At 43.1% G+C, this 14,564-nt stretch overlaps 1 protein-coding gene across 1 annotated transcript in view; it reads left to right on the top strand.

Annotated features, from left to right (window-relative positions):
* The window catches only part of TMEM214 (transmembrane protein 214), a 54,550-nt gene that overhangs the window by 22,533 nt on the left and 17,453 nt on the right, over positions 1–14,564 (top strand). The window contains exons 6-12 of the mRNA XM_077489100.1: positions 2,530–2,635; positions 2,714–2,795; positions 3,963–4,064; positions 8,493–8,634; positions 11,268–11,359; positions 11,752–11,800; positions 13,487–13,597. Coding sequence (XP_077345226.1) covers positions 2,530–2,635; positions 2,714–2,795; positions 3,963–4,064; positions 8,493–8,634; positions 11,268–11,359; positions 11,752–11,800; positions 13,487–13,597 — 684 coding nt within the window. The remainder of the gene's footprint in view (positions 1–2,529; positions 2,636–2,713; positions 2,796–3,962; positions 4,065–8,492; positions 8,635–11,267; positions 11,360–11,751; positions 11,801–13,486; positions 13,598–14,564) is intronic.

Raw genomic sequence — 14,564 nt, 5'->3', positions numbered from 1 at the left:
CACCTGTCAGTGTCACGTGCCATCTGTTGTCAGTGTCACGTGTCATCAATGCCACTTATCAGTGCCATCTGTCATCAGTGTCACGCGTCATCGGTGCCATGTATTAGTGCCATCTGTCATCAGTGCCACGTATAAGTGCCACGCGTCATCAGTGCCACATATTAGTGCCATCTGTCATCAGTGCCACATATTAGTGCCATCTGTCATCAGTGCCACATATTAGTGCCATCTGTCATCAGTGCCACCTGTCATTATTGCCACGTATCAGTGCCATCTGTCATCAGTGTCACGTGTCATTGTCCTGGTGCTTCAAAAGTGTAATAAATAGTCAACAAGTTAGATGTGTAACTTATGTTCCTAGAACACATGATGGCGCTACCTGCATGTTGGGCCTCTCTATGTGGCCAGGCTGTGAAAAAGTCCCACACATGTGGTATTGTAATACTCAGGAGGAGTAGCAGAATTTTTTGGGGGGTGTCATTTGTGGTATACACATGCCACGTGAGAGAAATAACCTATTACAATGACAATTTTGTGGAGAAAAAAAAAAAATGAAAAATCTTAATTTTGCAAAGAATTGTGGGAAAAAAATGACAACATCAAAAAGCTCACTATACCTCTTACTAAATACCTTGGAATGTCTGCTTTCCAAAAAGGGGTCATTTGGGGGGTATTTGTACTTTCCTGGCTTGTTCGGGTCACAAGAAGCGAGATAGGCCACCAGTACATCAGATGTGATCAATTTTGTGCGATTCGCACCACAGCTTGTAGACTCTCTAACTTTCACAAAGACCAAATAATATCCACTCATTTGGGTTATTTTTACCAAAGACATGTAGCAGTATAAATTGTGACCAAAATGTATGAAGAAAAATTAATAATTTGCATAATTCTGTCACAGAAACAAAGAAATATGCGTTTTTTTAAAAAAATTTCGGTCTTTTTTCATTTATAGCGCAAAAAATAAAAAACCCAGAGGTGATCAAATACCACCAAAAGAAAGCTCCTATTTGTGGGAAAAAAAGGACAAAAAATTCATTTGGGTACAGTGTTGCATGACTGAGTAATTGTCATTCAAATTGTGAGAGCACCGAAAGCTGAAAATTGGTCTGGGCAGGAAGGTGTTTAAGTGCCCTGTAAGCAAGTGGTTAAAGGCTGACTTTGGGCTATATTTTTCCTCTTCATAAAATGCAGATTTTACTGTATGCACAGCTTCAATTCAGGGCTGCCCCCAGCAGTACTCCTTCTCCTTCTCCTTCTCCTCCTCCTCCTCCTCCTCCTCCTCCTCCTCCTCCTCCTCCTCCTCCTCCTCCTCCTCCTCCTCCTCCTCCTCCTCCTCCTCCTCCTCCTCCTCCTCCTCCTCCTCCTCCTCCTCCTCCTCCTCCTCCTCCTCCTCCTCCTCCTCCTCCTCCTCCTCCTCCTCCTCCTCCTCCTCCTCCTCCTCCTCCTCCTCCTCCTCCTCCTCCTCCTCCTCCTCCTCCTCCTCCTCCTCCTCCTCCTCCTCCTCCTCCTCCTCCTCCTCCTCCTCCTCCTCCTCCTCCTCCTCCTCCTCCTCCTCCTCCTCCTCCTCCTCCTCCTCCTCCTCCTCCTCCTCCTCCTCCTCCTCCTCCTCCTCCTCCTCCTCCTCCTCCTCCTCCTCCTCCTCCTCCTCCTCCTCCTCCTCCTCCTCCTCCTCCTCCTCCTCCTCCTCCTCCTCCTCCTCCTCCTCCTCCTCCTCCTCCTCCTCCTCCTCCTCCTCCTCCTCCTCCTCCTCCTCCTCCTCCTCCTCCTCCTCCTCCTCCTCCTCCTCCTCCTCCTCCCCCCATTAGTTTTCTGTTTTCAATGACTCCCTTTGTCATTCATCCCAGAATACTAAGGACATACTGGGAGTGTAATCATGGTTCAGCTTTAAAGAGAAGGTAAACCCTGACGAGTTTACTTCCTCTTTGATTCCCTGCAAAGGTAAAGCATAATGGACTACTATGCATCACATAGTAGTCCATTATGTGTCACTTACCTGACACAGGAGCCAGCGAAGTCACCGCTGTCCCCTTGTGTACAGAGCATCCATCTTCTTGGTGGGTCTCGCTGTTCCGCCGCTGTCATTCGACGAAGCCACAATGACGTCACTCCCGCGCATGCGCACAGGAGCCGCCACTCGCGGCATATTGCCGTTGACAGCGGCACGCTCAGTGCACCTGCACGCAGCTGTCTTTTGGCAAATATCTCCTAAACCGTGTAGGTTTAGGAGATATTTCTTGGACCTACAGGTAAGCCTTAATCTATGCTTACCTGTAGGTCAAAGTGGCTTGTAAGGGATTACAACCACTTTAAGAGGTATAGCAACCTCATTCCAAAAAGTTATAGATGGGGATACTGTTTTCTTAATTGTGAGGGGATTCAAAAAATGTCCTTTCATACCTGCACTGGTATCTAAGGTTTGTAGGTATTTTTGCATAGTGGAGCCTACTGTGTATTGACACTAAGACCTGGACTAACCCACAGCAGCTTTTATCAGAAATTCTGATGAATCCTTTCTTTCTCCCCCAGTACCTGGATATGCTTCGTGCCCAACAAAACAAGCCTGCAAAGTGCCTTACAATTATGTGGGTTGTGGGTCAGACAGGATATGTGGACCTGACAGAGGGGCTGAAAGGTAAGAGGTTTGTTGTGAGTGGGACAATGCAGGTTACTGGTTGTGCCTTTTTGTTTTACACGTAGATCTGTTTTTCAGTGTGGCTCGGTCTGATGCTGCCAGTGCTGGGGATCAAGTCTCTGTCACCCTACGCCATATCCTATCTGGACCGCCTATTACTGTGAGTCTTGTGGGGTGTGCAAGATGGGCACTGTCGATTTTGGGAAGTGGCTTCCACCAGTATGTTGGCAAATGGCACTGGTCCATAGATATGAGAAAAAAAAAATTATATAATATATATATTTTCCCAGGCAAACAGCTTAACACCTTTCATACTGAATAGGGAAGGATTAGAACCCCTGTTGGGTTTTTACTATCAACCAGAGTGATTTCCCTTCCGTTTCACCAGAAATCAAAAAGCTGGCCTTTCTACTGGTTGAAATTTCCCTTTACTTTTTAGCAAAACCGTTGATTTGAAGGTTGTTCATGCTCTGTGTGTGACGGTCACATTATCATGACATCCATACACAGAAATCTGCGACTGCTACTGTCTCTGCAAATTACGTCGGCAGCAGGGCAGTGATGTCACTACACTTGTAGTCCTTTTGAAAATAAAATAATGATAGGGGCGCTAAAAAAATATAAATGTCAATTACAAATGTGAAAATTAATAATCATAAAACGCCCCGTGTTTTATGATTATTAATTTTCACATTTGTAATTGACATTTATATTTTTTCAGCGCCCCTATCATTATTTTATTTTCAGCATGACAAGTTTTTTCTCTTGTTTTTTAGGGAGCAGCTATTAGTATTTCACTTTACTTTTTGTTTGATTCACTGATTATTAGTTTAATTTTCTTTTTCATTTGCATAAGTGGCGCGGAGTCTATTAGCTGCTGCTTTTTCAGCTATATTTTCACACTTGTAGTCCTTTGTTTATTATTTCCTCCAGTACCTTAACAGAAGGCCTATCCCTAACCAGGTGCCTGTACATTGCACCTGCATCTCGCTGTTCATGGTTGCAATGCTCTGCAGGCTTGAATGCTAACATTTAGCAAATACTTATTTTTTTTGAGGATCAGTGAATCTGTGTGGTCTGATCTTCCACCAGCACATATTGTCTATTAAAACTATCCCTTTCTTTTTTTTTTTTTTTTTTTTTACACTTATTTAGTGTAGTTATTGAAGAAAGAGATGTTCTGAAGTGATAAAATCCAGTGGGTAACTTCTCATGAAGTGTGCAGGCAGATTTGGAGTTTGGGAACGCCTAGTTAACAAATTCTGAAGCTGTTTCTCTAATGTAATCTCTGGCAGCCTATGAAATGATACCATCTTTTATTTTGCAGGATGCATTCTAACCTGACCAAAGGTTTTGGCATGATCGGCCCTAAGGATTTCTTCCCTCTTCTGGACTTTGCTTTCATGCCAAATAATTCACTGACTGCCAGGTACACTGTTCATATTGCTTTTGTTTTTATCACACAGCACGCTGTCAACAGCTTTACCAATGCTTTCCGGGGGGGGGGGGGGGGCTGATGTTTGTGTGTGTGTAATTTTATGTGTGACAATTAAGAACTCTCTAATTTTTTTATTTTTTATTATTGCATTTCTCTTAACCCCTTTCTGCCCATCCTCGTGCTCCCTTTAACAGTTCTTAAAGCCTGGGGGAGGATCAGCAATCACGCGTTCGGAAATCAATCCTGCTGGCTACGTGTGTGTGTTGTTGTGGTTGTTGTTGTTGTGTTTTTTTTTTTTCTTCTTCTTCTTCTTTCAGCAACGCGTATGTGTAGCATGCTGGTGTTAAAGTCAAGATTTTTGCCACCACATGTGGGTTACTGGGGCATAAACGGGTTAAACCTAAACTGCTACAGACAAGTGTAGCCACCTAGAGGTACACTCACTTTTAGCAGTCTCCCAAACCTTCCTGTCACAGCTGATTGTTGTAATGCATGCAGTGGGGTTTTACCTGCTGAAATATGATTTTAAAGTCTATCTGAAATTTTTAGAATTAAAAAGACTTATGAACAAAGTAATTTTAACAGTTTTTTATTTAAGTAGAAATGCTTATATCTTGAGATATATGCGATTTTGTGCTGGAAGTTGCTTATTTATCTTGGCTGTTACTATCCTTTTCAGTTCCTTCCTTGCCAGAAACCAGATTTGTCGGCGTTCCTATTGGATAGCTCAAGCAGAACTGTTGCTCACACCTCCAGTGACAGCGCATCCGTGGGTGCACCTTTCAGGCACGCTGACTGTGTTCTGCCCAAAAAAATGCAAACTCGCCAAAATCTCCAACCAGGTCACTTCCGGTGACTCTCCAGCAGCAATAATTGGAGATTTCGATGAGTTGCCTGTTTTCACAGAACAGCGGCAGCGTATACACTATGGAACACGACGAGTTGCCTGTTTTTAGAGAACACCGGGTAAGGAGGGAAAAAGTCACCACCGCCTTGAAGGCGGCAGTGGTGTTGGTTAGTATCGAGCAGACTAACAATGTACACTCATATGGTGTATAGTGTATACGCTGCAATTGTTCTATGAAAACAGGCAACTCTTCAATCTCTAATTATTGCTGCTGGAGAGTCACCGGAAATGACCTAACTGGAGATTTTGGTGAGTTGGCGTTTTTTGGCAGAACACAGTCCGCGTGCCTGAAAGGTGTGCCCACAGATGCACTGTCACTAGAGGTGTGAGCAACAGTTCTGCTTGATCTATCCAATAGGAACGCCCACAAATCAGGTTTCTGGCACAAAGCTCCAATGATTGGTGCTGCAAAGCCACCAAAAGTGACAGTTGGAGTTTTTGGTATAACAATGGCATCTGATCTATTGTAGGATTAACAGCGACATGTCTCCTCACCATCCCATGATTAGTGATTGCATAAAAGTGTGGAGCACAGGTAGAGCTAGGTTGCTTCCACCACCTCTGCTGTGAGTGCTCTTTTGGGGTGTGCGTTTTCTCCCTAGGCAGTCTTACTGACCTTCTCTTGCATGATTAGCTGTGTTGGTGCAAGTTTTTTAGGCAAGTGTTTGGTGCCAGAAACAAGCTGCCAATAAAAACGAACTTTTCATATATTACTGTGCTGCAAAACCAAACAGTGGTTGGGTAGGAGACATTATGTATTGTAAACCAAACTAGCTCGGCATCCACACCAGCCATCGAAACTGGAGAAAGACTTAAAGCTGTATTAAACCCAAAAGCAAATATTTTTTATTTTGCAGCTAAACAATTCTTAGATGTGATGGCTGCATTGATTTTTTTTTTTTAGGCTTTCTTGCTTTTCGTGTGGTGATCCACTCAGTAAGTTGTTTTTCAACAGAACAAGCTGTCCTGCAGATGTAGCAGCTACAGGGTTGAGACAAGCCATTTACCACTGACAAAAGTGCTTATCAGGATTTATTTATTCATGTAGCCTTTATCCTAAAAAAACAAAATCAAATGTTGTAACAGCTTGTGTAACTGCAGTGTCAGTTGGAGTTTGGATTCAATTTGTTAGTGTAATTAAGGCAAGTAGTTGAAATTGTTTAATGCAAAAATATATTGGCCTTCAGGTAGTGGCATACAGACAGCAGCTTTGTTTTGTAGGCTTTTGTGTATGGGTGATTGCCAGGACATGCATTAGTTGCAGAAACCTTCCAGAATGCATTACAAAGTTAAAGTGGTTGTAAACCCTTTTGTTTGTCTTATCTAGAAGTAAGCCTAGAATCAGGCTTAAATATAGGTAGTGCAAATATCTCCTAAATGTGTGCTGTTTAGGAGATATTTCACTTGTGCGCCCATATAATCATTGGCGCATGCGCTGTGAAGAAAGCCATCGTTCCGTTTCTTCTCCAGCCTGTGCCGTGATTGAATGCTCCCATGCGCAGGATTGGCGTAATGCGACTCCAGCCAGTCACAAAGCCGGAGTCCGTGGCCCCGGAAGGATGAGGGGCAAAGATGGACACGGCCTGCGATGCATACTAGCCCATTATGCTTTTAATTTGCAGGCCTTGCGGGGAGCAAAAGAGGAAGTAAAACCCATCTGGGTTTACTTCCTCTTTTAAAAGAAAATTCAGGCTAATCCTGTTCCCACCCCTGTACTAAGCCCTATACCAGTGATGGCTATCTTTGGCACCCCTGATGTTTTGGAACTAAATTTCCTATGATGCTCATGCACTCACTGCATTGTAGGTGAGCATCATTTGAAATGTAGTTCCAAAACATCTGAGGCGCCAAGGTTCGCCATCACTGCCCTAACCTGTAGAGCAGGGGTGCCCAACCAGTGGCCATGGGTTCACATATGCCCCGCGGAGCTCTCTAATGTGGCCCGCGACCTCCTATTCTGGGATGACAAGCACAAATCTCAGGTTGCCATCCCAGAGCAATCAGTGTTGCGAATGAAGCTGACAGTAGAGGAAGCAAGCGGCTGTGGAGAAGAGCCGCATAAGCCAATGCTGCCTGTATAGAGCCAGCTCCTGTCACAGATGGAGTGATACCAAATGCGCTCTGCCTGGGACAGTAACAGCCTGCAATACCTGAATGGAAGACTGTTATTAAAGGTAATTTTTTTTTTTTTTTTGTTTGTTTTTTTACTGAAAGTGTATATTTGGGTATATCTGTTCTGCAGTGGTTACCAGGCTGTTTTCAAACTGATCCCCAGGTGCACCTGCGGCTTACCTGCACCGAGTCACAGACTTCTGTTATTACCTGCGGGTTTGGTGCGCTTTCAGAAAGTGCAATACATCTGCAAGATATAATATAAGTCTATGGTAAAGTGCAGCTAACCTGCTCCATTCATTGTGGCCCACGACTGGGCACCAAGTCGCTTAAGTGGCCTTCGCTCTTCAAAAGGTTGGGCACCCCTGCTGTAGAGGAAAGATGTGTATACTTTCCTAATCTAAGGGCGATTTGATCTGGTCACGTGATCTGGGTCCCTACTCCTGGCTTCAGGAGAGAGGAGGGACACCAGTCAACGGATGCCCCATATTAAATCTGTGAGTGACGTCACTGCCCAAGTTCCGCAGCTGTTGCCGCTGCTTTTCCTCCTACCTGATGCTGGTGCTGGAGAGAGAATGTGATCGGACAGGAGTGCCCTTAGACTAGGTAAGTATACACTTTTCCTCTACAGCATGGGTGGTTAACCTGTTGCACTCTAGCTGTTGCAGAACTACAAGTCCCATGAGGCATTGAAAACCGCAGACGGTTACAAACGTGCCTTCCAAAGGCAGGGACATAATGGGACCTGTAGTTCCAGAATAGCTGGAGGCTCACAGGTTGAACACCCATGCTCTACAGCAGAGGTATCCAAACTATGTTCAGGAACTACAATTCCCATCATGCCTAGTCATGGCTGTGAATATCAGTGTTTTAAAATGCCTCATGGGACCTGTTATGTAACAGCTGGAGGGCCATAGTTTAGAGATCCCTGCTATACTGGATATTTAGTATAGGGCAGTGATGGCGAACCTTGGCACCCCAGATGTTTTTGAACTACATTTCCCATGATGCTCATGCACTCTGCAGTGTAGTTGAGCATCATGGGAAATGTAGTTCCAAAACATCTGGGGTGCCAAGGTTCGCCATCACTGGTATAGGGCTTAGGATGGGGGTGGGAGCAGGTTTAAGCTTAATTGTTAAACAGCCTTTAAAGTAGAAGTAGGGGCTAATACAGTGATGTGTGTGTGTGTGTTTTTTTTTTTTTTTTTAAAGCGGTAGTAAACATACTGTAGGTAAAATTCACTTGCTACCACTTTATTAAAATGTTTAACGGAAGAAGCAATGCTCATTTGAAATAAGATATTTGAAGGTTTGACGGATGTTCAAGGTTTACTATTCATCGTAGTTTTTTTTTGTGAATTAGGACAGATTAACATCAAATTAATCCAGTCAATTTATAGTCAGCAGGAACAGCTGCGAGACCTGTACCCCAGGCTAAAGGTTTTGGCGTTCGGAGGTACACCAGAGAACACATTGCACACCTACTTCCCATCCTTCCTGTCCAGGGCTACACCCAACTGCCCTTCCGCTATGAGGAAAGAGGTGAGATCTCCCCTGTATGTAACGTGTCTTTGTAACTGTAACCCTGGCCATATACCGGTATATTTCCGTATGAAAATCCTCTGTATATTCGATGACTTGACACCTGTTTGGAAGTATTTCAAAATTGTATTTGCTTTTAGCTTTCAGATTTGGATTAAATTAAAATTTCTTGAATGAAAACATTACCCAAATAGAATTGTTTGTTTAGGGAACATTTTCGATTCTGGTTACTATGGTCGAAAATGAATGTGATTTTTACACTACAAACAATTTTAATAAAACGTTCTTACAAAATTCTACTAGTGTGGCCAATTTTATTATGTCTTTGTAGAAAGAGCAGCACTTTTGAGAAGAAAAAATATATTGTGTATATATAAACTTCCAAATATGTGGATGAATTTAGATTATGAATAAAAAAAAAAATATATATATATATATATATATATATATATATATATATATATATATATATATATATATATATATATATATATATATATATATATATGCGTGTATTTATTTTGTGCTTGTGTAGAATGGGGGCAATTGAGTGTAAGATCCTCTTTGGCAGACACTGATATGACTGGCTCTCTGTACAGCACTAGGGTATATGTCAGCAGTATATGCATAATAATGGTGTGTGACTATGGCAAGATATTGGAGTGTAAGCTCCTCTGGGACAGACGGGTGTGTATGGTTGAGTGTTTTGTATGGAAAAAAAGTAATACACACACCAGTTTTTCACTTTTTATGAAGTATCGGTCACCAAACTTACTGATATTGCTTCAAGGGGTTGTACCGTGGTGATGCCATACTGTTTAGAGCGGACTCTCGGCCAGCTTGTAATAACAACCGATGCTGCTCAGCTGTCATTACAAGCAGCAGGAGGGGACCTTCCACCGCTCACCCGGGAAACCCGAGCCACCAGGCGACACGTCTGCTGGTTGGCCAAAGACCCGAACAAAGCTGATGCTTTGTTAGTCGCTGATCTAGTAACCCGGAAGCAATGTCATGACATCACTTCTGGATTACTGGCATCTTAAAGGCACCAGTTTTAAAAAAATAAGTAAATTTGTTGTCCCCCTCAAAATAACTCAACACACAGCCATTAATGGCTAAACCACTGGCAACAAAAGTGAGTACACCCCTAAGTGAAAATGTCCAAACTGGGCCCAAAGTGTAAATTTTGTGTGGCCACCATTATTTTCCATCACTGCCTTAACCCTCTTGGACATGGAGTTCACCAGAGTTTCACAGGTTGCCACTGGAGTCCTCTTCCACTCCTCCATGATGACATCACAGAGTTGGTGCATGTTAAAAACCTTGTACTCTTCCACCTTCCGTTTTGAGGATGCTTAATAGACCTAAACCCTAGAGACATGCTTGGCCAGTCCATCTCCTTTACCCTCAGCTTCTTTAGCAAGGCAGTGGTCAGCTTGGAGATGTGTTTGGGGTTGTTTTTTATTTTGGAATACTGCCCTGCTGCCTAGTCTCTGAAGGGAGGGGCTCATGCTCTGCTTCAGTATGTTGCAGTACATGTTGGTATTCATGGTTCCCTCAATGAACTGTAGCTCCCCCAGTGCCGGCATCACTTGTGCAGCCCCAGACCATGACACGCCCACCACCATGCTTGACTGTAGGCAAGACACACTTGTCTTTGTACTCCTCACCTGGGTGCCATCACACACGCTTTACACCATCTGAACCAAATACGTTCATTTTGGTCTCATCAGACCACAGGACGTGGTTCCAGTAATCTATGTCCTTAGTCTGCTTGTCTTCGGAAAACTGCAGGTTTTCTTGTGTATCATCTTTAGAAGAGGCTTCCTTCTGGGACGACAGCCATGAAGACCAATTTGATGCAGTGTGCGGCATATGGTCTGAACACTTAGACTGACTCCCCACCCCTTCAGTCTCTGCAGCAATGCTGGCAGCACTCATGTCGATTTCCCAAAGACAACCTCTGGATATGATGCTGAGCACGTGCACTCAACTTTGGTTGACCATGACAAGGCCTGTTCTGAATGGCACCTGTCCTGTTAAACCGCTGTATGGTCTTGGCTGCCGTGCTGCAGCTCAGTTTCAGGACCTTGGCAATCTTCTTATAGCCTAGGCCATCTTTATGTAGAGCAATAATTCTTTTATTTTTATTTTTTTTCAGATTCTGAGTTTTGCCCTGAGGTGCCATCTTGAACTTCCAGTGACCAGTATGAGAGTGAAAATGCCAAATTTATCATACCTGCTCCCCATTTACACCTGAGACCCTGTAACACTAACAAGTCACATGACATCGGGGAGGGGAAATGGCTAATTTGGCCATTTTCACTTAGGGGTGTACTCACTTTTGTTGCCAGCGGTTTAGACATGAATGGCTGTGTGAGTTATTTTTGAGGGGACAGCAATTTGACACTGTTATACAAGCTGTACACTCACTACTTTACATTGTAGCAAAGTGTCATTTCTTTAGTGTTGTCACATGAAAAGATAAAATATTTACAAAAATGAGGGGTGTACTCATTTTTGTGAGATACTGTATATAATCTTCTATCTATTTCTTCATTGTGTGCTATAATTTTGATTTCCCCACAATGTGATTGATTGGTTCACTTAAAGCTCTGATATATCTTTTTCAGCTTTTGCACAGTCTCTATGAATGTCTGAATGTTGACCCTCTTAGCTTTAGTGTGTGGCGGCAACTTTACACCAAACATTTACCGCAGTCCAGGTAATGGCATCTGTGTTATGTCTGTGCTCCTTGTCTCAAATTTGTCTCTTGTCACCTCTCAACCTCCATGACTTCTCCAGAGCCTCTCCCCTGTAACTTCCTACCTCAGTCTCGGACTGTCTACTCGGCCTGCCTCCTAGACGACCAGTGAAAACTAATTTCTTCAGTGAATCTTACCCCCTTCTACCTAACAACTGAACTTTATTCATCAACTCCTCAGTTATTTATTTATTTCACTTGCCCTTTCCTTTTTAGATTGTAAGATCTGTTGAGCTTGGCCCTTCTAACCACCTGGTCTTGATTTGCATTGTAAATGTGCTGTTTCCCTTTGTATTTTGAAGCGCTGGGCAATGTTAGCCCTGTATAATAATATTGTTTCTTTTCTCTTGCAGCCTGCTCCTGCAGCACCTTGTTGTTTCCTGGCAAACCACATCCAAGCCGGTAAGTTGGGCAATCACTGAGTATTGGATATAAACCCCCTAAGATTTCTGTTATATTTAAACTAGAAGAACAATGCAAAGAGTGTTAAAATCTGAAGGTCTGTTAGGACCTTTCTGTGCATATGAGCTACCTGCTTAGTGCAAACCTCAATGTATCTGTCGCACAGGACTAGGGAAACAAGCGCCTTCAACCTACCTTTTGGAGTTGTCATACTTTTACTGTATCAGTTTTCATAAATAAAGCACACATTTCATGGGTGTATTTTCTCCCTTGTCTGCTAACTGTTCGATTCCCATTGGTCAGCAGAGGACCAGAGCTGTCTGTTACAGCCTGGATTGAGAGCCATAAGCTGCACAAAGTGTCAGCCTGTGGCTTTCAAATGGGGGGCGTTTATTAACCATAACCAGTGTTTTGTTAACTCTTCCCTTTTTTATTTTTATTTTTTTTAAGCTTAAAGTATATGTAAACCTGATTCATGAAACTTGACCTAAGCACATATATCTAGTGTGTGTTGTGTTTTTTTTTCTTATTATTTTTCTCCAAAGCCCTGAGTCCCATATGTGTCTGCTGTTCGTTGCTCCGTTATCGGCATAACTCCCGACAAGTTCTGTCAACTGAGCTAAAACCAGGCTGAAATTTGTGTTGGGGTGGGTGCTATAAATAGATTAGCAGAAAGCTTGACTTGTCGAGGCACAGCTCTGGAAGTTTCTGCCTATGATGAGTGGGGGTGTGTGCCTTTCCTCCAATTGGCTGTCTTGGCTGTATGCCAAGAATCCCCTCCCCTCCTGAATAGGAAGAAAAAATCTCTAACAAGATGAACACTTTCTAAAGAATATACAAAGAGGAAGACAGCAGATATATATGCAAAACTTATGTTGGGAGATTTGTTTCATCCCTGTATCATCTGAGGCTGTTCACTTCACTGGGTATAGGAGAAGGTTTACATCCCACTTTAAATGCCCAACCGAGTTCAGCAGCATCAGTTTTAACCCACAATCGTTAAATTGGTCTGTATATGCACATGCTGTGGATCCTAAGGGGATAATCCTCTGCATTATGTAAAAAAGCTGCACATGCTTTGTGTGCTTTTTTTCCTTTTTTTTTTTTTTTTTTTTGGGGGGGGGGGGGGTGCATGCGATCAGCACAGGGCCAATCAGCACTGTCCAGACTGAGGGTTAAGGGTCCGGCAGCCTGATGGAATAATCAGGGAGAATGAAAACATGAAAACTCTTACAAACTTTAACCATACACTCATAGCTGTCACAAGGCTGCTCTAACTGCTGATGAGAAAAGGTATTTAGCATTTAATATTTCCTAAACTAATTGCATTTCCATGTTCTGTGTACTGTGGGAGACCAGATATATTGAATACAGAGTCCTGAGTTTTGTAACACTTTAACTTGGCAGTCTAATTTTTGTAAATGAGAGCAGGTTGGAGAATTAACGCATACATTTGCATGTTCTTACTTTTCTGCTGCTTTTGAGATTAACATTATCACAGCAAGGGGCATTTTATATTTCATATTCTAAAATGTTATTGTGACCACAAAGGGGTTAATGTATCATGATGCACTGTGCTGGAGAACATTAATATCCAGATTGTAGGCAGCGAAGGAGTTTGATGTATATCTCAATTTGCGACTACTTTCCCACAGCAGGTGATGTTTCTGATCATGTCTTTTTCAGATGAGAAAGGCCGTACGGGAGACTGTTCAGTCATTCTGTGTGACGAATGAGGAGTTCTCAGCCAAGGATTCACATTCAAATGACATTCAAGTGTGCGAGTCCGCATGTCAGGTTGGTTTCCAGATGTTTTGCTAATCTGTGAAAGGTCAGGACATTACTCCACTGTCTGCTGATGCAAGCATGCACTCGTTGCTAGGTGCAACATTGCCACTCTAGTGGTCAACTGCATGCAAGACTCATTTTTTTGGAGGTTTTTTAAAGTGTTGAATGTCCTACTACATAGATATTTGGGAAAACGGTATCTCATTTTTTTTTTTAGGCCCCATCTTAAATGTGTTTTTTTTTCTCCCATCTCCTAGCTTGATTCCCCAATTAGGTTATCTTGAACCTTGACACGGTTCTATAAAATATATACTTTCATTGGCCATTCACCTGGTCATGGGGGCAGAAAAAGGACACTAGTGCTGCAGTTTAAGACCCACAGCTCGCAAATCAAAAGTACAGTGGGATCTGTACTACCCAGCATAAAGAAAAGCATTGATTTTTAAAGCGGAGGGCCGTTTAAAAAAAAAAAAAAAAAAAAGTCAGCAGCTGCAAACACTGCAGCTGCTGACTTAATCAGCCCACTTACCTGTCCAGGGCGCCCGCGATGTCGGCCGCCCGAGGCCAACCCGTTCCTCGGCTCTCGGGTCCCAGCGCCGCCATTCCTTGTAAGGGAAACAGGCAGTGGAGCCTTACGGCTTCACTGCCCGTTTCCTACTGCGCATGCGCGAGTCACGCAGCGTTTTGTGAATGGGACGCGCTGTGTTCTGGAACACACAGTTCCCACAACACAGCGCGACCCATTACCCAGAAGTCGCCGCACGGAGGCGAGAAGAAAGAAGATCTCCGGAGGAAGAGGAAGATTAGGATTATGTGCCTAGCAACAGGCACTTCAGATAAGTAAAAAAAAAATAATAATTTTTCATTTTTTTTTTATTTTTATTTTTTTTAGATTTTTTTGTAATTTTTCATTTTTTTTTCAGGGTGGCCCTCCACTTTAAGTACAGTGCCGCAATGTATTACACCTGAGCAGAAG

This window comes from Lithobates pipiens, unplaced genomic scaffold (assembly GCF_037356315.1).
Source record: "Lithobates pipiens isolate NorthernLeopardFrog02 unplaced genomic scaffold, aLitPip1_a1.2 Scaffold_18, whole genome shotgun sequence".
NCBI lineage: Eukaryota > Metazoa > Chordata > Amphibia > Anura > Ranidae > Lithobates > Lithobates pipiens.
Note: the sequence above shows the minus strand (reverse complement) of the source record. Positions and strands in the feature narration are given on the sequence as shown.